The sequence below is a fragment of the Mastigoproctus giganteus genome, chromosome 3, assembly GCF_048544385.1.
Source record: "Mastigoproctus giganteus isolate SK-2022 chromosome 3, ASM4854438v1, whole genome shotgun sequence".
In the NCBI taxonomy this organism is placed as follows: domain Eukaryota; kingdom Metazoa; phylum Arthropoda; class Arachnida; order Uropygi; family Thelyphonidae; genus Mastigoproctus; species Mastigoproctus giganteus.
This window is the reverse complement of record NC_143577.1, coordinates 11,145,064-11,172,790: the sequence shown is the minus strand read 5'-3', so window position 1 is coordinate 11,172,790 and position 27,727 is coordinate 11,145,064. Positions and strand designations below refer to the sequence as shown.

Here is a 27,727-nt window from a genome sequence, read left to right as displayed (position 1 = left end):
TCACCATATGGCTAATAATAATAATAATAACCACTGTCTCCTCCCACTCAACTATCCCTCTATGGTTGAGTGGGAGAAGATAAAGTGGTTATTAAACTACCCTTTGTCCATTAGCAGTGACTTTCATTTAATGCCAGTGCTCTAATTTATACAACAGTCTCTTATGTGCAACATAAAAGCTTTCATAAAATCGAAGTAAGTGATAACAAAATAATTTTTTTCCATCCAGTTCCTTTGTTACTGCATCATAGTATCCAATCAGAATGTTCAGGCAAGATTGCCCCTTAACAAATGCATGCTGCGTGCACTATAATTGCATTCCTGTCTAGATGGTCCTGCATTACTTCTTTCACCAATGACTCCATTATTTTCCCTGGAACAGAAATTAAACTAACAGGTCTATAATCACTCATGTCTCCTTCTGATGAATTCAGAAGGAGACGTGCCCTTGTGAATTGCACATCTTCAGCCCATAAGGACCTCCCTGAATCCAAAGATGTGATCACAGTTATGGCCACTGGCTTGCTTACCTCTCTTAATCTAATTGGATAAATCCCATCCACATAAGGCACCTTTTTTTTATGTTTAGCTTCAATAGCTTCTCTTCCAATTTCCTCTCAGATATCACAATCATTTAGCTCCCTCTTAGAGTTTGATAAACATCTGGCAACACTTTCCCTGAAGAATTCCTCATGTGTGAATGTATATGCAAAATGCCTATGTATTTTGTCAGCAACCTGTGCAGGGTCATCAACAGTTAAACCATTGACATCAAGTGGACCAATGATTCATCCCTTGGCTTCTACTGTTAATATAAGCAAAGATGTCCTTCTTGCTTTTCTTTGCCAGAGACTTCTTGTAATCTCCTTTAGCTTGCTTAACCTCCTTTGTGACTTGATTGCAGGCTAGTTTATATCTACAGTAGGTGTCTATATCAACTGATATTTATGTGTATCCCATCCATTTTTCTTCTCTGCCACAAGTCTCATCAGTTCATCTAACATCAATTTAGGTCTATGCTATGAACAGTGTTTATTTTGTATGAAGAGCCTAGTAGCTTCTACAATTACTTCCCCGAATGCTTTCCATTTAGACATTATTAGATGAGGCGGTTAGTTTTTTTGGATGATCTGTGTAAGTTTGGTTCCTTGCACCATTTGCCAGTACTACTACTAATAATATATATTTTAACAATATGTAATTTAAGTGATTTATTTTTATATTAAAAAAAAAAAAAATTATCTTGAACCCAATCATGTAAGTTGAGTGGCTTAGAACCTACTAATACTTAATACCATGCATGAGCTAAAGGCTTATTACCCTGTACTTGGTACTACAGTATTTACTTGTTTACATTTTTTTGAATTTCTGTAGGTTGTAATTTTTTGAAATATGTGCAAAGAAAGGTTGTGAAGTAGAAGAGATAAAAATTAGTTTAATGAGATTGAATTGTGAATAGATTGTGAATAGATGACACATGTTTTTCTTATTAGTATTGATGGAAGCCAAATGATTCAAAGAAGTGCCAGACTTCTGCACCAACCAAAAAAAACTTCCCTCCTCATGTATACCTATCCAGCTGACCTTTGAATTTTTCTAAACTGCAAGCTGCAACTACCCACTTAACTAACTTATTCTAGGATTTTAAAACTTACAAGCTAAAAAACGTATAGTCCAGTGGCTAAAACAAAACTTTGTACAAACTCCCTCTCCTCTCCTGTGGTTTGAATTTAGTTATGGAATTATTTCCATAACTAAATTCAAACAAATGATAATAAATGATTGCATAACAATTCTGTTTGATATGGAATGTTATGGAATCATAACAGAATGATTCCATAACTAGATTCCATTTATTATCATTTTAAAATTTCACTTTCATTCATTTTACCATTCCCTTTCATAGCTTTATAGATTTTTGGCTGATGATATATAAGCTCATATGCTTGCTTTCTTGCATCACAGGCGCCTCCGTAGCCAGGTGGGAAGGAGCAGCAGTGGTAGCACACGCTTCTTGATTAGACTGGGGTTCGAGCCCGTCACCACCAAATATGGAGCATGCGGAAAGGTCAGGGAATGACCACCGCACTGGAGCAATATGGCCTTAGTTGCTAATGCTCCTAAAAACCAAATGACAAATGACAGTCTTGCATCACATGCCACTATTACTATCAGTTGGTCTCACTGTATAGAATTTAAATACTGTCTCACCTTTACGAAAGCAAAAACCCTTCCCTTTACCCCTCATGGTAGTTACCTCTTTGAGTAAATCCCACTTCAGCACACTGTGATCACTGCCACCTACTGGTTCCTTTATCTGCACATTCTTAACATGAAGAATCACTATTGATAATCAGATCAAGAGTATTACTCCCTCTAGGTGCTTCCCAAACATGCTGCTATAGAAAACAATCATCCATTAAATCCACAAAAGCCTTGGTAGTGTGTGAGTGACCAACCCACAAATTCCAGTCAATATCTGGGAAATTAAAATCCCCCATTATAAGACACTCTGATTTATTGGGCTACTCTATTTCTCTGTACGGATGTTTATTATACTCATCAGAGTCATTAGGCCTATAACACACATTCCTACTCTCTATTTTGCTTTCCCGGTGCTTATGTCACACCAAACTGACTCGACACTGCACTTGTCCAGCCATGTCGACTGGCTGTACTTCCTTGGATATTATATGTTTCTTAACTAATAACATAACCCCTCCTCCCTTCCTATCCTTCCTGTACACATTATACCCCAAATTTAATTTCTGCATTCTTTATATCTGTGTGACACTACATTTCTGATATCCCAACAATATTTGCCTTTGATGTTTTGACCAATACCTCAAATTTATTTACCTAACTCCCAGCATTGGTGTACACACAAGTATACATGTACCTATTCCAATTCTACACAACCCTTGTATTTACTTGTTCTGCAGTGACTCTCAGCAGTCTGAATTAATGGTTGCTTTATTGAGGAGAACATAGCCAATGGAAATATTTATAGAAAAGAGTCTGAATATCTGGGAGATATCTGTATGCAGATGGATTGTAAGAAACATGTCATTAATTAACCTGACTGTTCTCTTTTGGATAGAGTCTAGGGATTCAAGCAAATTTTGGGGGCATCACCCCAAATATTCCTGGTACTACAGTTTTTTTTGTTATTTTTTTTGATTTATCTAATCAGTTCCTGTTTATGAGAAAAGTACAAGAAGAAGCAATATTGTGATATGTTTATGCCCAGAAAGGTTAGAAATGAGGGTTACCCTCAATATGTGTATGTGGTCTTGTTTAGAAATTTGAGTGTTGTTAAAGATTATTATGGCCTCTTCAGACATATATATATATATATATATATATATATATATATATATAAATGTATTTTTTTTTTTTTTTTTCTTTTCTCCAAGAAGGAGACTGGACTGAGTTTTAGAAGTTTTCTTCTTCACACTAGAGAATTAGCTGGAGATTAGCATTTTAGGAGTTGACAGTGGATATTCAAGAAGTTGTATCTGTTTGTGCAGGATTTTTCAACCCAGAAGGTGAAGCATAGTGTGCTGTCTTCAACAAAACTATAGATAGGATTTTCAGTCAATGGAAGAAAGTCATTAATATATATGGGAGGAGAAGAGTGGCTAGAATAATAGAATCCAATAATAACATAACATCAGTTTATCTGATGTTATGTTATTATTGGGGAACTCCAATGAATTAAAAATAATGATAAAAAAAGGAAGTTTCCAAATGTTTAGAAAAGACATGTTCAAACTCTACACAGAAAAAAAAGAAATAAAAAAAAAAAAATCAAATACAGTCACAGCAGTTGCAAAACTAATTAAATGGAGGGCAGCAGTGATTAATAAAACATGGTAGTGCTGTTTTATTACTGTTATGCATTAATGAAAGATTTATTTTATTGTTGTAAAATACTTTTCAGTTATATTTCATTCTTGTATACATAATATTCGCCCTTCTGTGTCTATATGAACGTCTGCTTGTGTTTATCTGTCTATGCATGTATGTTATACACACACAGACGTGTATATGCATCTGTAATATATGTAATATGTATATACTCCTCTTGACTATTGCTACTCTTTGATCTGAGAATATACTGTATTTGTTTTTAATTTTTTATTTGTTCCCTAATATATTTTTACATTCTTACTACCATATATATAAACATACATAGTGACTCATGATTATTTTCATAGTTCCTATTGGAGAATTTGGAGCACCTGGAAGGCCAGGCGGAATATTTTCTTCTACAGGTCGACAGAGAAAGCCTCTTGGGCTGCCTGCTACGCAGACTTATAAGCAGCCTGATAAGTATGTTGATGTTATGTTGTTTCATTATATTACATTTTTTCTTGTTTATGTTGTAAAAGAACACTACGTGAACAAATGGATTTTCATTTCTTAAAGTAGCACATTTGCTGACATCAGATAAACTGATGTTATGCTGACATCATGATAAACTGATTTCACTTGCAGTCATATTTTATATCATGCCTAGAAGTTTTTGAGTAGAAAGTTACTATATGAATTTTAATGAGTAGTTAGAGGCAAAAGAGTGAGTGTGAATAGAAGTACATTTAAATTTCCAATTTTCAAAAGCAAGAACCAGGGCACTGGACTTTTGATTTTTTTTTTTTTTTTTTTTTTTTTTTTTGGGTGGATGCCCTTGTCTTTTAGTACAGTGGAATCTCATTAATAAAGTTCAAGTGAAATTTTCATATCCTGTGATAACAAGGTCCACCAAAAGTGTCAAAACTATAGCATTTTTTTGTGCATAATCTAACAATAATAAGAAATAATAAAAATAAAATAGTAAAAATAAAAACAATAACAAAAGCCTTGTCTAAGAATAATACATATTTTGTTTAGATTTCTTTTTATTTTTGAGAGAAAAGTATCATAGTGTAGGTAAAACAATTACAGTAAATATATTAAATAGATATATTAAGCCATCTAACATATAGAAAACCTACAAACCAATTAACTAAATCTAACTTAAAGATTTAAAGAAAGAATCTAATTTTGTTTGCACAGTTTTTGTCTTATATACATTCTTAACTGCAGCACAGACTATCACATGTAATAGTTGTTTCTTTATCAACATTACTGCAGACCGATGCATTCTGTATTGTGTTAAATGCATTTTGCTTTGAGTATCGTTTTTAGAAGGCAGACTTATGCGACTAGTAACAAAATCTTCATTGTTTTGTTTGTTACTCAGCAGCTCTTCTGGTGTTGACATTGCTGTTGTAGTAACCATGCACCTTAAACTCCTGAAATTTGCCAGCAAAATCCATATGCTCCTCCAGATTGCATCATTTCTCAACATTGAAATCACATTAATTTTTTGGACCATGTTTTTGATGATATTTTCTCTGAAGCCACTCTTTCTGAAATAATTTATTACACTTGTTGCAATACTACCCCAAGCAGTGACAATATTTCAGATATCATCCAAGCCATTCCACTTTGGTTGAAAATTGTTCCTTCTATGTTGTGGATCAAGTACCTATCAGGTGGGCTCTTGAGGTTATAAATAATCCTTGATCCAGTGGCTGCATAAAACTGGTGATATCGATAAGTAAAATCAACAGTTGTATATTCATCAACTTCAGTGCCCCGGTAGAATGTACTGTGTAATGATATAGAATCAGTGTTCCTTTTTTTCCGAAGCCAGTCTTCTGTCAGATTGGACAGAAGACTGAAAAATTGACTGTAAGCCAAGCAATTTGATTGGTCTCATAATCACACACAAGTTGGCCAACTCCTTCAAAACATCTTGGCTTGGAAAATTTGCCATCCACAAGTGGGCTCATTTTGTACTACCACCTGCATTACGGCATAATAGAATAGTAATTCTTTGTTTATTTATTTTCCACCGTGCAAGGCTCTCCTTGAACAGTAAGTGTCTTGTTTGGCAGCAAATTATAAAATATACCCATCTTATCAAGATTAATAATACCCTTTGCCTCATATTTTCTTTGTAAACTGATTCAGACTCTCTGCAAACATTTTATGAAACTAGGTTATTCTTGTACAGTAAACCCCCGCTATTCGCGGTATCTGTATTTGCAGTTTCGCATATTCGCGATCGCCGATTTAATATAAAATGAAACCTAAAAAAATGTGAATTTTAAAGTGCCGTGAATATTTTCCGCCATAAAAAACATGGGTGTGGCTAAAATTATCTTTCCCGGTCAAAACAGCGCTCAGTGGGTGGGGGGAGAGGGGTGACAAAATCGCAAGCGTGGATGTTTCTCGCTAATCCTTGTTCAGTCGGGCGCCTCCGTAGCCAGGTGGGAAGGAGCAGCAGTGCGTAGCACACGCTTCTTGATTAGACCGGGGTTCGAGCCCGTCACCACCAAATACGGAGGATGCGGAAAGGTCATTCAGGGAATGACCACCGCATATCCCAGAGCAACATGGCCTTAGTTGCTAATGCTCCTAAAAACCAAATAAGAAACCTTGTTCAGTATGTGTTATGCGTTTGTCATGGAAGGTTTCGTCGTTTGCTTTTAATTTATATGTTTATAAATTGAATAAATTTATCAGTTTATAAATTGATATGCTTACAAAAGTGATAAATCTACCGTTTTGCAGTGTAAAACAGACTTTTTCGAGTGTGTTAACGGAAGAAAGTGACTTTATTGTGGACAAGTTCTTTCTAACCCCTACAAAAATATGGCTACGAATGAAAAGAGAAATGTGAAAATATCAAAGAAGGTGATGACATTAGCAAATAAAATTGAGTTATTAGACAAAATTTCTAATGGTGAAAGTGTCTCCTCAGTGGCAAAACATTATAAAATCAATGAGTCAATGGTACGATCAATCAAGAAATCAGAAGAAAAAATCCGCCGTAGTGTCCGTGAAAATGTGCTAATTGCTTCAAAAATTTGCTCTGTAACTCGTGATGTTAAATTAGAAAAAAATGGAAAAGGCTTAAAATCTGTGGATAGAAGACCGAATTCAAAATAAAATTCCGTTAAGTTCACTCCTTATTCGCGAAAAGGCAAAACTCCTTTATCAACGAAACTGGTGATAGCACTGGCGGGATGTTTTTTTTTTTTGCTAGCAAGCAAAGGCGCTGGTTTGAAAGATTTGTTTGAAATTTCTAATAAATATTACATTTAATATTAAATTGTTTCTTATTTTCATTTTGATGCCATATGCTTGCATTTCGCTATGTACTGTCTATGTACATAGTCATATTATGAAGGTAAATATAAAACATACATAGACAAAACTTTAGACTAGTTTTTCTTATATATTTCATACTTTGGAACGGAACCCCTTTATTACTATGGGAGCCATAACTCAGTATTCGCGTTTTCGGTATTCGCGACATTTCTCAGGAACGTAACTCGTGATGTTAAATTAAATTACTGTACTTAAATCTTTGGAGCCAGCCACTGCTGCATTTGAAATTGCTAACTCCATATTGTTGAGTCTTTTCTTGCAAAATTGTACCTGATATTGGTAAATTAGATGCATGCATTTGTTGAGTTTTTTTATTATTATTTTTTATTTATTTATTTATTATTATTAATATTTTTTTTAGTATCATAAACAAAATAGGTAAGGGAATGTTGTATTCTTTTGCAATGTATGTTTTCTTTGTTCCATCCTGCCACCCTCTTGTATAATTTTAAGTTTAATTTCTTGGTGTTATTTCTCTCCATCTAAAATAAAAATTTATTGAATTGAAATGTACAGTAGCAATATTGTTTTGTTTTAGTTGGCTACTCTTTCAGTCTTGGGGGGGGGGGGGATCTTCTTGTATTGTTTTTTTTTTTTTTTTTCTCTTCTCTTTTTTGAACTTCTAGGCTTGTTTTAATGTCTGAAACATTTTTACCAAAACTAAAACTTACACTTTTATTTCAATATTTATTGCTTTCTGTTTTTTGAAATACTGTCGTCTTTTCTTTGCACTGCTTGTTTATAATAAGGGTAGTAAGCATGTATATATAGGAACTGTATATAAATTTTTGCACATATAACAAATCAAAATATGCAACACGTACTCACAGACAACCATAAAAAGAAATTATGCTAGTGAGAAAGAGTAATGTGTAGATATGTGGTTTTGTGTGCAGTAACTTCAATTTTTGTGCACTTAATGGCAGACAAGGTGGCACATAAATATGCATGTTAATAAAATGCATATCATAAGATGGCACGTTATAGCAGGATAAGCTGTATTTCCATATCCATTTCTAAATCTTGAGCATCTTCCCCAAGCTACTGTCAAAAAATCAATCAGTAAGAACTGTATTGTTGTTACCTGCTAACTATGGAGACTGATGGTGATGATGCAGTCTCTACCTGCAATGAGAAATTTTATGCTGCTTACTGAACATTATTCTCACATACAGTTTGAGATTGGGTTATGGTTAAAGAAAAGAACATTGAAGCAGAATATAAAATGAATTTCACTTCATCTTTTCTAATAAAAAAGTGATAGGGAATTTAAGACACCCAAGTGCCCTTTATATATAGTAGCGGTTCTCAAACTGTGCATTGCAACACCCTGGGGAGGGGCCATAATTTACCAGGGGTGTTGCGGACATTGTAATAGTTTATGTAAGATTTCCACGGCAAATATTAAAAATGTATTAAGAATGATTTTTTTTTACTATTAGATATCTACTACTATTTGATCTGTATTATGAAGTTGGATATTTGGCATTGGCAGTCAAATCTAAGTACAGATCAAAATTAAATGTTGAAAATGAAATAAGTCTACATTTCGAAAATGACTCCTAGGTTTGATGAATTACGCAATAAAAAGCAAGCATCACATTAATCATCACATTAATGTTTTTTTAAGAGGAAAACAATATCCCGATTATTATTTCATGTGTTAATAATTATTGTATTAACATATTAAAAATAAGAAATTGCACAATTATAGATGTTTTTCTTCAAGGGAGGTGCAGGGAAAATTTTACAGGTCAAGGGAGGCGTGGGCTCAGAAAGTTTGAGGACCGCTGATAATATAGGGTGTTTTATAACATGGGAGTTGTACTTTCAGGGTTGATTCAGGACCTGAAAACAATGAACAAAGTTTATATTAACATATATGATTCTAAATGGTTTGCAGAGCTGTAGCTGTTTGAATTTTAAAAAATGGCTGTAATAAAAATAATAATATTAAATAAATAAACATGTACATGGTATCAATAAACATTCTGTTAGATATGTATACTTACTCTTATTTATTTTAATTTGATTTTAACCATTAAAAACACCATAGTCATTTTTTGAAACCAAAAAAGCCATAGCTCCTTAATTCTTCAGAATTGTGCACATGTTTATATGAAATTTTTTCATTGTCAGATCCTGAATAAATCCTGAAAGTACAGCCTGCATGTTATGTCACACCTTGTATATTTTAAGAGAACAAATTCTGAAGTATTTATTGGGATATTTGATTGATACCTCTCTGTGTTCATTAAGAGCAGCCAGTGAGAGACATACACCAGCTCATTTAATAAGTGCATTTACATATGTATATATACCTATTGTTTTCATTATGTTCATCCACATGCATGTAACAGAGGGACTCCCAGTGGATGGATTTTCATGAAATTTTCTATTTGGCCTTTTTTAAAAATATTTGTCAACCAACTCCAAACTTCATTAAAATTGGACAAATGGAAATCTGGCAATTATCATTTATTTATTTATTTTTCATAAAAAATTGTATAAAAAGAAAAAGAAATTTGTAGATTAAAGGTTAGTTTTAATGCAGTATTGTTAATTTTAGACAGTCTGTGCATGCTTTGTGTATATTGTTATGTGAGACTCCTGAATGTGGTGTTGCTTGTGTGGGGGGGGGGGGGGGAGAGAGAGAGAGAGAGAGAGAGAGAGAGAGAGAGAGAGAGAGAGAGAGAGAGAGAGAGAGAGAGAGACTTAAAAGTATATGGAAGAAGAGTAGTAGTAGTAGTAGTGGCATGTGATGCAAGAAAGCAAATGTATGAGCTTATGCAGCATCAGAATGTAAAACTGTAGAGTTTTATTAAATGTTCTATAAAGTTGCAATTGCAGTAATTAATTGATAAGGAGTTAACTAGTTCATAATAACTGCAATGATACTACACCAACCGTTACAAACTTTTTATTAAAATAAAATAGTATAATGAAAACTGGATAAAATTAAATACCTAACTATAAACTGGTAATAAAATAAGATACACTGTTTTGTACAATAAAATAAAATATGGAATATACAATGAAATAAAACACAATGTAGATCATGAAATAAAAGCGATAAAAACACAACCGTAGCTTTCAGAGGCGTCCTCCTCTTCCTTTTTCAACAGTCACGGTTGTGTTTTTATCACTTATTTCGTGATCTACATTGTATTTTATTTCATTGTATATTCCATGGTTTATTTTTATTGTACAGACAGTGTATCTTATTTTATTACCAGTGTAATTTTATCCAGTTTTTATTATACTATTTTATTTTAATAAAAGTTTGTAACAGTTGGTGTAGTATTATTGCAGTTATTATGAAATTGAACATTTCCAAACCCAGAGGCCTATTTGAAGAAAAGGAGTTAACTATATTACTTTTCAGTTCTATTAATAGCAGAAAAAGAAAAAAAGAGTCTAACTATATACAACTGTAAGGTTGTACAGTTAGGTTTTGCCCACAATCAATAAATGAATGCTGAAAAAAAAAAGTAGTGGAATTGAGGAGTGACAGCATTTGATCATGTGGCTGTAGGAACATTGTAGGAGAATGCAGTTTGCTGTTTACAAATTAAACTTCAGTTTGGCCTTATTTCATACTTTAGTAATTTTCCATAACATAACTGTACACAGCAATGTTATTAAATTAGGGATAGGTTACTGAAATTTGCAAAAGAAGTCGTCTGCAACTCAGAAATTCATGCAGAACAATGTAGTAAAAGCAAGGGCAACTGTGGTTGACTGTTGTGCAAAATATCATGCTCACGGTGTATTATTTTAGATATAAGATTTTATCTTGCCTCCTGCAAAACATTATGCCCTTATTGCAGCACATTGCTTTACTTAAAATAAAAATTTTGTCTTTTATCATTCAGAATTCCAAATAATTTCTTTGGCTGATGTAAAATTATTTTAGGGAGTTTCTCATAAAGAGACCCTGTGAAGTTGTTGAGGTAATGCCATCAGTCTGCTCCTAACAGTTATGATAACAGCTATCTGTATGCATGAATTATGTTAATACCTTGTAAAGTTATATTGGACTTCAATCATCAGCACTATAAACTCAGTGAAAACTAAAAAGAGTCATATAATTGGGTTATCAGCTAATTAACGGTTATGCTATTTTCATGGGAAAGTTTTTTTTTTTTGTACATTTAAATAAAAAGATTTAGTTAACACTTGCCATGTTTTCTTTCAATGCCAGCTTTTATTTGTATTAAGAATAAAAGATATACAGAAGTCCCCCACCCCTTCCATCAATTTCATGATTTATATGCGTTAATGGATACTAACAGCCAGATGTAGTAATTTGAAAGGAATTGTATATGTACTGTAAATTGAGTAGATTGAATGAAACAGGTTGCAGAATGAAAACAAATTTTACTTATTATGTTAGCAGCTGCCTAAAATGAATTGCCAAGAGGTGGTCTTTTGAATTCCACTCAAAAACCCATTTACAAAAAACTGTCTATTAGTTTAAGAAAATAAAAATAGGTAACAGAATTTATTTGGCATTTGTAGTGCAAATAGGATTCATATCCAATATTAATTGCTTTTTTTTAAATTGCAGTTTCTGTTTCTAGAATGCATTTTTTTTTTTTTTTTTTTTTTTTTTTCTAAATATTGATTTCTGCTCTTAGGCAGAAAACATTAGCCCAAATCAATTTAATATTATTCAGTTCTGTGAGGTATGAAGATGGCAGTAAAAGAATAGTGTCACTGATCATTCCAGTGAATCAGTATAACGTTTTTTTCTGTCATGGCTTGTTTAACTTTACTAGGCCTTTTTTTATATATATATATCTACTTTTAGAGTTGATGAAGTATTTTGTTCATCTCACAGTTATGGTATGAAGCATTGTCCTTAATTACAGCAGAATTTGCTGACATATTGGGAATTAATTTTTCTTTGGTCCATTCTTGAAAATTTTTACCATTCATTTGCATATAATTTCTACTTGAATGTTTTGACTTTTATATTAATAGCATATCTTTAATAAAACCAATCTCTCCTTGCATAAACAATAATAAACCTATTTCCTTTAGACATAGGGCAGGTGAAGCCTTTTTCAGTATTATCATATCATCCTTTAGGAACAGTATGAGAACTATGAATGTAAGTCTTATCTATATGAACAATTGATCTGTTTTATTCTTGGTATTTTTAAAATATTCTTTAAATAATTAATTCTTTGATTTTGCGCATCATGCATTTCGACCAACATTTTTCAATTATTTACAGACTTTATCCATTTAAGGCCTTTTTTTTTAACCTCTGCTGAAATTATGGTATTTATGGGTTTTCAATTTTGCTAATTTGAAAATCTGTCAGATGGCACTTTTTTTCTTGAAATTACCTTTCCCTGCCAATATTCTCTAAATGCTTACAGAGCATTTCTGTTCTTATTTCTCTCATTTCTTTTTATGAATTGCAAGAAATCAGTTTTTTTTTTACCAGACACCAGGTAAATGATAACTTATCTTTCCTATACTTATTCTTATTTTCATGTGACATCTGTTCGTTGCTAGTGAGAGCTGTCTAATCTTGTAGAGTTTTGGTTTTGCTGACTAAATACAAATACCTGACAAAAACAGCCATATGTTTGGTGTCAGCTAGATGCCAGATGAGCATCTATGTTTCAGTTTTGGGGATGAGTGACTTTGAAATTCTTCTCATTTATTTTTTGTTTGATGTTTTTTAATTGCATTTAGAAAATCTTAATTAATAGAATGCTGCTTTCAATTCAGTTAAAAGAAAAAAAAATTAATTAATTTTTTATATTTAAAACAAAATAGGTGTCTCTTATATGCCATGCAAGCATATATGTTCCCTTTAAGGGATGAGTAATGGAGTTAATTTAATAACTTGTAGAGACAAACTTGTTCTTGGCAAAATTTAAATCAAGATTTCACTCAGAAACCAGCTTTAGATTGCTGATTGGTATTTAAATTTTTTTACTATATAAAAGTTATGAACTAATCTTGCATAGTACTTTTATGAAATCATATTTGGTGAAACAAATACTCTGACATTGCTTATTTTTAATTTTATTCTGCTTACTGACTTTTCTGAAATTTCTTAGTAGTAGCAGCAGCGGGCGCACTCTTGAATTTATTTTAATAGAATAATAAAATTTTCGATTTCTGATTATTTTGTCTTAAAACTTTATCTTAAAGTTAAAAATAATCACTTTTCCTTGGCTATGTAGATGCTTGTGTTTTATATGTGAGGGTATTGCTTAAATTCCATGATTAGTTCAAACAAAAACATGCAGTGAATAGATTAAATCTTTTAATTGTTGTGAGCTTTTACTGCTTCTAACCTACCTCTTTCTGACTAATAATTTTTCTAACAGCTAATGTACATGCATCCATGTGCCACTCTATTTGAAATGCCTTGTATCTCAAACTTTCCTTTAAGGTGGAAATCATCATAACATATGCCTGTGTAGAAATACTTTATTAAAGTGTGGTGGGTTTCGTGCTTGTCATTCATTTTTAAAGGACTGTGTTTGAATTCTGTTAGTTACAGAATTCTGTCTCTGACATGCTGTGTGGGTTTTGGAAAGCCGACGCAGCATACAAGTTGGCTTATGAGCATACTCACACATACATATGTGTGCAGACAAAATACACATGATAAAGATAGTATGTAAGGCCACATGAATTTTGTGGCTCTATGACTAGAGTAGCCAGTGTGCTAGGAAATCCTCAAAACAACAAGAACAAATGCTTGTAATCTTTTTTGATCTCAGGCAGAATGAGTAGGCTTTTCTCCTGAAAGTTACAGCAAACATGTACTCAAACATAATACCCTGGTGCAGTATAGTGGATTTGTGCTATAAAACAGGGCTGGGCAACCTTTTTAAGTGGCAGTCCAAATAAAATGTCTTTGAGGTACACACAGGCCAGTTTTTTTTAGCTTTCTGCAATTTTTAGGATTATTAAAATGATGTATAATGAAAAAATTGTCATAAACAGTTTTATGCTATTTATTGTAATTTTATTTATGTAATAAATAAAATTAATTATATGTACTAGTACATATAATTAATTTTATTAATAAGAAAAACTAAATGCAAATTCAAGGTAAAAATACAGTTATAGTATACAATTATAAAAAAATTAAATCGAAAATTATTAAAATTTCAAAGATTTTATAAAACCTTAATAATCTTAGATTTTCAATTATGCATCGTGATAGGTTTCAATAAATACCTTCATAAAAATAAAATGGTAAATCCTCTCCAAATTATTTACTTTTTTCTGTCAATTATTCACTGACATTTGCTGTTGAAACGCACAATACACTTGCACTGTAATCACATTCTGCAGAGCTGAGAGTCCAGGAACAACTACTGGTTGTACTGATCAGGCTAGCCGAGTGGGTAAAGTGCCTGCCTGGCAACCCAAAGGTCGCTGGTTCGAATCCCGCCTTGGGCTTGGATCAGAGTAGAAAATGCAAAAACCTTGGAGGTGCAATATGGCTGATGCACCAACAACTAACAAAAAAACTACTGGTTGTGTGCAAGTCTATGCCTGCTTAAAGTGTTTCCAGAAGATATGCTTGCTTACTGTTTGGCAACACTGCTGCTACTCGAGTCATGATATATGGCACAAATTCAAATGATTCATTAGACCTAATAGTAATAGAGGCATGTGATGCAAGAAAGCAAGCATATGAGCTTATGTAGCATCAGCCTAAAAAAAAAAAAAATTCACACAACCATTCCCTCTAGATGTTTGTCCAGTTTCTCCTTGAATTTATTTAAGCTATCAACTTCCACAACGATAGTTGGAAGCTTGTTCCAGAAATTAACTACCCGCTGGCTAAAGGCAAATTTCCGCACATCACGTCGCGCAATCAAAATGTTTACAAACAATTTAATAACAACAAATATAATAAAAATTACAAGATGAAATAAACATAATTTCATGTTGTATATTCTTTGGCGGGTCGTTTATTATATTTATTTTTAAAACAACTGTGGGCTGGATTACGCACTCTCATGAGTCGGAGTTGGCCTGTGGGCCGGCAGTTGACCACCCCTGCTCTGAAGCATAGTCTTAAACTATGTTTTGGATACCATTCAGTCTAATATTGATTGTATTGATTTTAGTATTGATTTTAATATGAAAATGTCAAATATATAAGCAATAATATATGTTACATATATAAGCAGTAGCATTGATTTTTATTATGAAGACAACTGTATCAAATATATGTATTTTTCATTTTATTTATTTATATTTCAGTGGCACTAATGAAATGGATGGCAAATTGCAAGAAATTATGAAGCAAGCAAATATTCTGACAATTGATGGAAAAGTAAAGCTATTTTATATTGTCCCTACCAACTTAATATAACAGATTTGTTCAAGTGATTTCACTTTTTGGTAGTTTTGAAACTGCTTGCATGTTATTTATTTATTTTCTTGCTTTACATTTTCAGATAATTGTTATTTGGTTTTTAGGAGCATTAGTAACCAAGGCCATATTGCTCCGGGGATATGCGGTGGTCATTCCCTGACCTTTCCGCATCCTCCGTATTTGGTGTTCACGGGCTCGAACCCTGGTCTAATCAAGAAGCATGTGTGCTATGCACTGCTGCTCCTGCCCACCTGGCTACGGAGGCACCATTTTCAGATGAAGTTTGCATATAGCACATAGTACTATATGAACTATATTTAAATGGCCTGAAATATTTACAGAATAACAAGAAAAAATTTATTATATTGATAACAGATGCAGAGAAACAATAAGGTTATTTGGATTGCCACTGCAGTGTGTTATGAAATCTGCTGTGCACCTTTTAATCTTGTGCATATTTTGTAATATTTGATAGTCCCTCAGTGACATGAGTTGTACTCTCCAGTTGACATTGTCCAGCTAGCTGTAACCTACAGTTGATTTTCAAAGATAATTCCTGCTCTTAAAATTATGCATACACATTACACTTGATTACTGTATATCTTGTGATTTTTACATATATCTGCAGCTAAATACAGTATCACATTTTTGGAACACTCCAGTTTGTCCTTGTAAAATAATTACTATAATTGTAAACTTTTTTGATTCCAATATTTATTCCAGAGTATAAACAAAAAATTTATTTATTTATGAGATTAAAAGTTAACGTGCCTTATAAATCTCTAAGTGAAACTAAAACAAAAGTTTCAGTTTTGTTTTCGGTATCATTTCGGCAGTCTTTTGCACATAAATGTCTTGGTTATGCATTTTAATATTTTTTGTGTAACAGTGACTTATAGAATTATTTTTGAAATAGTGTTTACTGTGTGGTTCAGATGGATAAAAAGAGGGAAAAAATTGAAGGTGTCCATGGAACTGGTGGGAAGAAAAAGCAAAGGTGTGTAATTACTTTTGAAGAGAAATTAAAAATAAGAAGAGCTGGAAGTGGCAAAGCCATGGCATCTATTGGCCATAAGTTAGGGTTAACATGCTCAACAATAACTAAATAGTGAAGGATAAAGAGTGAATTATGAAACATATGAAAATGGGTATTAGCGGTCAGCGAATTTCTTTCACTTTTGCTTAGAGTAGTATAATGAAAGCAACGGAAAGACTTGAAAATAAGGATTGATGAAAAATGTATGTATCAGATAGTTAGCCTTACAATGATTCAAGAGAAAGCAGAGATATCTATAAGAAACTGAAAACTCATATTGATGGTGAGGGTTATAATTTTGATTCTTTTAATGCAAGTTGGAGTAGTTTTGATATTCGTGCTGGACTGCATATAAAAATGACAGGAGAAGCTGCTAGTACAGATTCAGCTGTGGATTTATCTGACATGTTTTTAAAATTTTTTTTTTTTTTTTTTTTTTTAATTTTTATGAAAAGCACAAGAGGTATTGGAACTAATAGTACTTAGTACCATGTATGGGTTGAAGGATGAAAAAAATGAAAGAAGATATTTGATGACATGAGACATTTCTGAAGATTATAATTTTCGGAAAATGAATGTGAAGGAAGGCTATTCCAGAAAACAGAAGTTGAAGGAATAAATGAGGAAAAAGAAAAGTTGGTTCTATGAATTTGAAGTTCGACAGTAAGAGAATGCTGGCTCTTTGTAGCACATGTTCGGACTGATTAGGAAGAGAGAGAGGGAATTATAGAAGCCACTCCAGAAGAACAGTGCCTACAGAAGCAACTATAGAAAAGACATGCAGTAGAAACAGAATGTCTGTGAGACAGAGAGGGGAGACTGTTAGAGATGGTTCATTAATTAACCTGACTGCCCTCTTTTCAATGGAATCGAGAAGCCCAAGAGAGGTTTTGGGAGACCCACCCAAATGTGGGAACAATATCCATGGTAGGGCAGATTTGCAATTTGTACAGAATGAACAGCTGTTTGGAAGAAATATAACATCAAGAGCAAAAATGAAAACCCCATTTTTTAGATGCAGAGGAAGCAATATTTGTAATGTGATTATGTCAAGACAGATTAGAAGTTGATAATCCCTAATAGATATGCATCATCTTGTCTAGAAATCAGTGTCGTCGAGGATAAGCATAGGACCAGAAGAATCTTTTTTGCAAAATATAAGACAGGACCGAGTCTTAGAAGGATTGAAATGAACTAAGTTATCTTTGCCCCACTGGAGATTGCCATTTAAGGAATCGGTAGTGGATATTTGAGATGTTTGTGCAGGACAAGGTTTCTCAAACTGGAAGGTGGAATGCAATGTGCTATCATCAGCAAAAAACTATGGATAGGAATTCTGGTCAATGGGAGAAGGGGGGAAAAGAGTGGGAAAAAGAACTGAACTGTGGGAAACACCAGCAATAATGTAGAAGTTAGAAGACAGAGCCATCTACCATCACCCACAGTGAGCGGTCAGTGAGAAAACTGGATACCTAATTACAAAAAATGGTTGGAAAACAATAAGATGGAAGCTTATTTAGAAGACCTTTATGCCCAACACCATCAAAAGCCTTTGAAATACCAAGAGAAATGTTTGAGTTTCACCAAACTTTTCCAATCAATTTGTCCACAAATGGGTAACATAAACTAGAATATCACTAGTGGACCGACAGTGACAGAATCCATACTGGTGATCATTGATCAGATGGAAAGTTTCTAGATAGTCTGAGTTGGCAGTTAATTGTTTTCTCCATTACTTTGGAAAGAGTAGAGGTGATTGCAAAGGGATGATAATTGGATGTGAGGGATTTGTGACCCGTTTTAGGAACTGGCTGGATATAAGCAAATTTCCAAGCTGAAGGGAAAACACATTTGGAATAAGAAAGAGAAAAAAAGGAGACATATAACTAGAGTAAGTTCAGGAGCACAGGTTTTGAGAACAGGTGGAGAAATACCATCAGGACCTGGAGCTTTCTTAGCATCAAGATTTGTCAAAATCCTTCTGAAATCCGGTTGACAGAAGACCACAGGAGGCACTGTGGAGTATGCTGGGAATTGTAGGAGGTGTTTTAACACAATCATCAATACATGAGTTGGAAGAAAATTAAGATGCTAGCAGGTCCACTTTATCTCTGGCTGAAGTGGCAATAGAACCAGCCAGTTCTGACAGAGGTGGGAATAGAGATGGGCAAAAGTTGCGACCAGAATGTTTGGCTACCATTTGAACAAGAAACAAGTTTTCTAGCATGTTTGAAATCTAGTTTGGACTGATTAATGGTTACTAACTGTTTTTACAATTATTGTGAGGTTTGGTGTAGGCAGAAAATGAATCTGGATATTTAGATGCAAGCCAGTTGTGATATGCAACATTCTTTTCTTGAACAGCCTTAGCACATTTATTGGGAAGCCAAGGTTTAGATAGAGGACCTGATTTTAAAGTGTGTAATAAAGGATTCCATCCCTAAAAGAATAATTTCGTTACTCTTTGTTGTCCTCTAGGCACCTCAGATCACAACTTCTGCAAGTTGTGATCTAAGGTATGTAGAGGACCTCCACCCACCGTGTACTTAGAAGGGTTGATTGTGAGTAAAACATCAAGTTGGCTGCGTGTTTAGGATTGTTTGGTATTCTCGTAGGTAAATGAACAGTTTGGGAGAGGTCATTAATAATTGCAAATGCCTCAACATCTCAACCAGCTGGGTTTGTGTGACTAGAAAATGGAAGCCAGTTGAGAATATTAAAATAATCAAGGAAAATTACTTCAATGTTAGGAAATTTAGGCTGGAGAAAGTCAAATTTTAAAGATAGGAGGTCAAAGAGTTCCAAACAGTTAATGGAGTTGGGAGAACAATAGAGTCAACGGATGAATTTCACAGAATTTGATAGAGAAATCTTAAGCCATAGAAGATTGAAATAAAGAGATTCCCAATTACTAAGGCTCTGACAGGGAATATCAGAGCGGTCAAATGCATATGTCCACCTTTAAAGTGAAAGGAATCATACAGCGAATAATTCGGACAACTGGGACGAGCAGTTGTTGAATCAACCAATAACTGGGATTCGGTTAGAAAAAGTACATAGGGTTTGGCAGACTAAGTGGAAATGGACATCACTGAGATTGCAAGTTACACCATGTATATTTGTGAAATGAACGAGGAAGTGTTTGGGAGGTTTAGATATTTTTGCAGATAAGTTTGTTCTATTACTTTGACAATTCATGATGTAATACAATTCAATTCATGATGACAATTCATGATGTAAGAAAAGGTGGGGAGGACATACTGTATGAAGTAATGAAATTTTTGGCTGTACACATAGCAAGAATATACCCAGCTCTTTGACATAACATGGCCTTGACAATGCCCCCCCCCCTGCATACACACTACTTGGACTCCCTCCAGTCCCTATCTGGCAGAGAGATTATACATTAGCTGACCCAGAAGCCTTCTGGAGAGTTACCAATAGGTTCCGTCTATTGGATTATCTTCTGGCCGGTCTGCAAACACAGTTTTAGAGCTGTACCCTCGAAATGTAAGGAAGATTGGATCTTGCCGTGATGCCCATTATAACCTCAAAAGACATTATTCACGTTGAATGATGGAAGAGACAGGAGGGTTGTTTTAGCTTTGCTCTGGAGACTAAACTGGGAATTCCACCACTTCAAGCCTCCACTAAGCATAGTGGTATTGCACTGGATGATGAGGATTAGTCTACCACCTAGTATTGCCTTGTAGCACAGAGAAGCGGCATTCCTTCATGCGGTGTGGACACCTCACATTGACCCCTGCTTACGTTGTTTCACACCTGGGTGGTCACCTCCAGTATGCTAGGTGTCATAATTTAGGACTTGCACATGGAGGGTTACTAACAATCCCAGCATCATGAAGGTACAAGCAGAGCATTTGGCTGTCACAGACCGACCCGACTTTGCCGAAGTTAGGCACTCTTGAATTGAGTGTCACTCTAATACCAGTTTCATCAGCTTTTTAGATTTGCAAGCCTAGCTTGGCATACATGAGAGAATGTCTGTGAAAGCCTCAAGGACTAGCTGGCTTCCATTTTTTTAGTCACACGGACTGAGCTGGTCATGAAGCTGAGGCTTTTCTAATTATTAATGACCTCACACAGATTGTTCATTTAAGAACAGGTGCCTCTGTAGCCAGGTGGGCAGGAGCAGCAGTGTGTAGCACACGCTTCTTGATTAGACCGGGGTTCAAGCCTGTGACCACCAAATATGGAGGATGCGGAAAAGTCAGCGAATGACCACCGCATATCCCTGGAGCAATATGGCCTTAGTTGCTAATGCTCCTAAAAACCAAATAACAATAACAATCATTTAAGAACAATCTGTGTGAGGGGCAGGTCAACCAATCGACATCGTTTTAGTTTCCAACTTCAAACTCACAGAACCAACTTTTCTTCTTCCTCATTTATTCTTTCAACTTCTGTTTTCTGGAACAACCTTTCTTCATATGTATTTCCTGAAAATTGGAATCTACAGAAATTCATGTCTAATGTCAACAAGTATCTTTTATCATCTTCTCAACCCATGCATGGTACTGAGTACTATAGGTTCTAATACTTTTTGTGTTTGGGGTTTTTATTTAAAAAAAAAAAATGCTGGAGTTGTAAACATTAAAATCACCAAGGAAAATTATCTCGCTGTTAGGAAAGTTGGACGGGATAAAGTCAAGTTTCAAAGAGTTCCAGATTATTTGAGTTGGGAGAACAATGAAGGCATCTGATGAATTTTGATGCCTTCATTGTTCATTTTGTGTGTTTGAAAGTCTGCATTATTAATTAGCCTAAAGTCACATTATTAAAACTGACTTTGAACTGTTGCAACTCTTGTTTAGTTATTATTATTACATGCAGGACTGATGAATTCTTCACTTTTTAATAAAATTTCAGTTTCTTGTCTTACTTGTTTTTGCTTGAGTAAGGAACTGCAGTGGATTGCTCTGAAGCTGTTATTTTGTTGAAGCTGTTCACTGCAGACATACTGCCCAACTTCTCAATTTTTCATGCTTCAGTTTAGATGAAGACAAGGCAATGTTTATAAAGGAAATTTGGTTTAACATCGGTTTAAATTTTTTAGATGGTAAGTTTGATATCACAATGTGTCAAAAAAGAAGGGAGATTGGAGTATTGTTAGTGGAGGTTAGTGTAATTTTTTTTTAATACAAACGTAGTGTGGTTGATGATATGCACTTAAAAAACTGATATTAAATGGCTCTGCTCATATTTAGCTTAAGTATAGCAACCACATACTGGCATAAGTATGTGTTATCTTTCATTTCTGGATAATAGTGGTATGCATGATATTATATGTAAGTCATGTATGATGATAAAATATAGAGAAGCAACTGCTCTGTTTTCCATACATAACTTGGAAAGGGATTCTATTGAATGAAATATAGGAGATTTGATGCTTTTAGAATTTAAGAGCTATAAGACACCAGATGAACACTATGATATTCTGTACTGGTGATGCTGTTTTTACCTTAAGTCTCAAGAATGACATTGTTTTAAGGACTAATTACACTATGTAACAAATTTTCAAAAAAGGTTTTGCTTAGTGTATTTCTTGATGTTTCTCTATGAAGTTTGGTATGCTTTTCTGAATATACTATATCAAATTTATTAATGATTTTTAACTTTTATAAAGTATAGTGTATTAACCTTTGCTACAAGTTAACAACGTGATAAAAAATTGCAAATTAAGAAGTAGAAATTCTCCATGGGTTAATCACAAAAAAATTACAAAAAATTCACTAAAAGTGCATTTGAATGTTTTTATGTTTTGTGATCATGATCATCCTGAACTAAGAAGCAGTTATAGTCACCCAAGCTTCATCCCATCTTCCTTGATATTTCTTCATTGACTGTATGCCCTTGTTGAATTTTTCCCCATTTACAGCTATTTTGTAATTTTCACACGTAACATTATCAAGAAAGCCATTCATTATAAGGTGAAACCACTGCTAGGCATTTCACTCAGCATCCATCATTTTTGTTTTCCAATTCTTGTGGAGTTGGCATCTGATTAACTTGTTGACCAGTAAATCAGACATGTTTTGGAAACATGGATTGTATATGCTTGTTAACCTTGAGCATCCAATGCTTTAACAAATTATTTGATATGGAGTAGTGGAAGTAAGACTGTTTCTTAGAACCAATTAATTGTTTACTATGTTGTATGTACTGGGCTGCACCTCAATACTGGTAGACCATTCTATTCTCCTCTGGGACAGCTTTCCTGCCATCCCAGAAGCAGCAAAAACAAGGAATTTAGTGAAAGCACTTTGCAAACCCGGAAGGAACCGCACAAGCTTGAAGCACCCACAGACATCCCATTTATACCGGTGATACTTGATCTTCTTCAACACTTGCTTCTCATTTCCATAGCCTTCTTTAATATGAACAATATGTGCAACAGGAATTCATGGGTGTATGTTTAAAAATTTTACTCAATGTCTATGAAAAGACTACTGTCTTTTCATAGACATTTCAATTAAATTCTGAATTATGACCAGTAACAATTTCTTCATAAAGACCAATCAAATTAAAACAATAGCACAGAGATTCTTAATGATTTTGGAAATACAACATTTACTTGAGCAGGCTTCTGATTTAATCCCAATTATCCTGTTCACCAGATTCATAATTTCTTCAGTGGCAAGCAGATTTGGAATTGGTAGCAGCTCTTCATTGTGAAGCTTCAGAATAGGCTTCTTCTTTGGACTTAATATCCACAAAAATGGTAGAAAGAGTTTGGAGATAAATTAGCTTTTTGTGGCTATTGCAAACCGCAAAAAATGAAAAAAACTTATTATACAAATACTACAGGCTGTTATACACTGTGCTGCCACTTTATTAGGTACACCCCTGCTGTGCACACAAATGGTTTGTCCCACAACATTGCAAGTCACATGATCACTGTTGTGGATATAAACGTAGCAGAACAACCTTTCTAGTATCAGTTAAGCATACAAACCGTAGCAAGAATGGGGAAAAGGAGTGATCTAACAGACTTCGAATGCATCTCTGAAACGGCAGTTCTCCTGAACTTTTCACGCACCACGGTTTCAATGGTGTATCGAGAATGGCGCAATGAACAGAAAACATCCTCTCAACGGCACTTCTGTGGAAGAAAATTGCTTGTCGATGAGAGAGGTCAGAGAAGGATGGCTAGAATTATGCAAGCAAACAGACAGGACCCAATTTCGCACATCACGTCAGAATACAACTTTGGTGCGCAGAACAAAATATTGCAACAGACCACTAGTCACACTTTGTCGCGAATGGGCTACAACAGCCGACGGCCACATCGTGTACCTTTGTTATCAATGAAGAACAAGAGAGCATGCCTCCTGTGGGCACTGCAACACCAGAACTGGACTATCGAGGATTGGAAAACAGTTGCTTGATCTGATGAGTCGAAGTTCCTGGTGCATCATGTTGATGGAAGGCTCAGAATTTGGCAAAAACAACATAAATCCATGGACCCGTCATGTCTGACGACTATTGTGCAAGGTGGTGTGGTCAGTGTTATGGTGTGGGGTATGTTTTCTTGGCACACGTTGGGTCTATTGATACCTATAGATTCACGTCTGAATGCCACATCGTACCTAAACATCATTGCTGTCCAAGTGCATCTGTTCTGTTGGATTTGGTACAAAAAATACATAAAAGAAAAAGTTAAATATAGTTAAGCTAAAAAAAGTTAAACATTTGGTACATAAAAGAAACAGTTAAATATAGACACTTTTTTTCGTTGCATGGTGCCATTAGTTGTCTTTGCCATTTAATCCATTTATCTCCAGAAAACAGTGCAACAAGTTTGCCAGTCAAAGTGTATTACATTCGTGTGGATACAGTCATTCATTGGAGAGAAATGGTAAAAGAAAAAGGTTGCTGATGTTTTAAATCATTTAATTAAAACTGGTTCATAAAAACATTTATGAACCAATTAGCTTTCACTTATCAGAAATTGGTTGTTTGGTTGATTAGTGAAAATTGTTGCTTAGTTTTTCAAGGAGGAGGAGTAATCATTCAAAAACTTTCGTCTGTATTTGAATTTATATCAGATTCCTAAGTTTGAAAAAAATATATCAGCACCATCTCTGAAAAGTAAGGGCAGAAGAGTAATAATGAATAAAAAGAGGAAATCGGATTCTGAGAATTTGCTGAGTTTCAGCAGAAAAAGAATTTGTAATAACATCATCACATAAGGAACAACCAGTTTTGAAAAATCAGAATTGTTTTCTAAGTTTTGATGAAAATATATTCATGTTTATATATTCTAATATTCATCTTTCATAAACTGACCATAATTCTTCAGTCCGCATGTCCAAAGTTTTGCGATTTAAGATATCTCTTAGTGAAATTGCTGAGAGAACTGTTCTCAAAATATGTGAAGCCTAGTCTGTTAAAAGTAGCTCATTGCTGGAGGCAGTGAGCTACTTTTAACAGATATATGAGCTCATTGCTCATAGCTTATATATCTTAGTGAAATGTTTTCAGCCTTGTCAAATAAAATTCCGGTTTTAAAATGCAGCAAATTTGGTCTTTGCTATGGCTTGACTATTTATGTCCTGAAAAGGCTAAAAAGGTTACTGTGTGCTACTGCTTTAATGTGTTTCACATATTAGATGAAAAGATATATGGACTTCGTATTATTTGTGTGTTTTCAATAAAAATTTAGATTTTGATATCTTAATTTCATTACTTGTTCCTTTGTAAGTTAAACATTTATGACTAAGATGAAGTATTTTAAATAAATGAGGAGACATTTATTATAGACATTGACCCAATATTGGTGCCAAAATTTTAGTTGTATTGACACATACTAGAGGGTAAAAAGTCCTTGAATCCAGCACTCTCAACTTACTAAAACTATGTAGGCTGGGTTTCAGCTTGTTCATGGAAGCCTTCTTTTGCAGACACCTCAAGATGTATCTAGGGTATATAGCAAAATGCAAGGGACAAGGCAAAGCACATTATGCTGTTTTTCTAAAAACAATCGACCTCTCCCCCCTCCCCCAATTTGGCCTAAAGAAGGATTTCATATAGAACCTGAAATGTAGGCCGACCAGGCTAGCCGGGTGGGTAAAGTGCCTGCCTGGCAACCCAAATGTCATGGGTTCGATTCCCGCCTCGGACTTGGATCAAAGTACTGCAAAAACCTTTGGAGGTGCATTATGGCCACAGAAGCCTATGTGCCAACAACTACCAAAAAAAAAAAAAAAACCTGAAATGTAACCTATAAAGTTTTAATAAATTGGGAGTACTAGATCAAGGAATTTGTTCTTTCTAGAGTATTTCCATGCCACTAAAATTGTTATGTGAGCTGAGTGTCTCTCATTTAGAATACTTAGAATGCTCCCACTTAATGGCCTTTAGTATATTATAATCTTCATTGTATACAAAAGTGATATATAGAGTATACCCTTCACAGCAGCAATGCCAGGGGTTTAGTGCACCATCATTGTTACTAGTTATCACAGGTTTTTTTTTTCTGTGTTATGTATTGTAGTTGTCTAACATGTAGGTTAGTGCAAAAGCATCATTTTAATGTAGCCATCTACCAAAGTAGTTCAATTAATTAATTAAATTGGCATCGTTTTGGTTATATCTCATATTGTGAATGCCTTCACAACAAGTTGCCATGGTATTGTACTACCTCGAATAATAATACTTCACCAGTGGAGAAGACTACTGTTATTTATTCTCAGCGGATACCACCACCCTTGTGAAGGCATTCACAATATGAGATATAACCAAAATGATGCCAATTTAATTAATTAATTGAACTACTTTGGTAGATGGCTACGTTAAAATGATGCTTTTGCACTAACCTACGTGTTAGTCATTCTACCTTGCAGCATGAGGCCTTTGCCCTTAAATATTTTATAGTATTGTAGTTGTTTGTTGTTAAATTGGCAGGAGTTTGTTGTTAAATTAACAATGAATCAAAAGGCATTAAGGAAAGGAAGAGGTAAGAAAACAGATGTCAGTAAGAAATATCATTGACAATAGTGAGTTCAAACAAATTAAGATGTGAAGATAAGGTTTTGAGAATTACAGAGAAGGAACCAACTGGTAAAGACAAGTCAAGGGACAAAAAATAGCACTTGAAGAAATGCTGAGAATATTATTGTCAAGTAGTGTCAGCTTTCACAATGAGGAAGGATTTTTAAAAACTTGGGAATGATTGAAACTTTGAATGTGATAATGTTTTAAATTTAGGTAATTGTGAATGACTAAAAAAGAAGTGCAGAAGTCATTCAGATGAAATCAGTATGATTCAAAACCAATATGAAATGCACATTATGCAAAATCTGATGATAGTCTTGTCAACTTATTGATTGAAATCTATGTGAACACTGAATAGTAGTAGTAATGGCAAATGATGCAAGAAAGCAAGCTTATATAGCATTAGCCAAAAAAAAAAAAAAAAAAAGTTCATCCATCCGTACCCTTCAAGAATTTGCTTAGTTGGAAGCCTGTTCCAACAATCAACCAACTGCTGGTTGAAGGCAGACTTCTGCACATCTGTCCTGCAACTGTCCTTCCCTGAGTGTCCATGTGATGCTTGGTGTTCACATACTGTCATTATTTGTAAACAGTCAGTTTTCAAGATGGCAGCACCCTTGTACATCTCTACTTTTGCACTAATGTCCAAAGGTAGAGATGTGATCTATAATCCAATTTTTGAATGCAGAAGGAATAAAACCTGAAATTTATTGCAGAATGTTGGCTCTCTATGGTTAAGCATGCATGAGTCAACAGCAAATCTACAAATGGGTGAATTAGTTTAAACAATATTGCAAGTGTTGAGGATTTTTTCAAACAGGGCAAACATACCACATCGTGGCACCAGGAGTCATAGTGCAAGAACTTAATAGCCAGGTGTGCAGGAGCAGCAGTGCATAGCACGTGCTTCTTAATTAGACTGGGGTTCGAGCCCATGACCACCAAATACGGAGGATGCGGAAAGGTCAGGGAATGACCACCGCATATCCCCGGAGCAATATGGCCTTAGTTGCTAATGCTCCTAAAAACCAAATAACAACAACAACAAGCAAGAACTTAAAAGAAGGAAAATGTCTCAT

General features: G+C 34.4%; 1 protein-coding gene across 1 annotated transcript in view; it reads left to right on the top strand.

The window, feature by feature from the left end:
- hep (hemipterous) overlaps positions 1–27,727 on the top strand; it is a 117,775-nt gene that overhangs the window by 19,827 nt on the left and 70,221 nt on the right. Inside the window, exons 2-3 of the mRNA XM_090369911.1 lie at positions 4,221–4,335; positions 15,481–15,553. Of these exons, the coding sequence (XP_090226037.1) occupies positions 4,221–4,335; positions 15,481–15,553 (188 nt within the window). The remainder of the gene's footprint in view (positions 1–4,220; positions 4,336–15,480; positions 15,554–27,727) is intronic.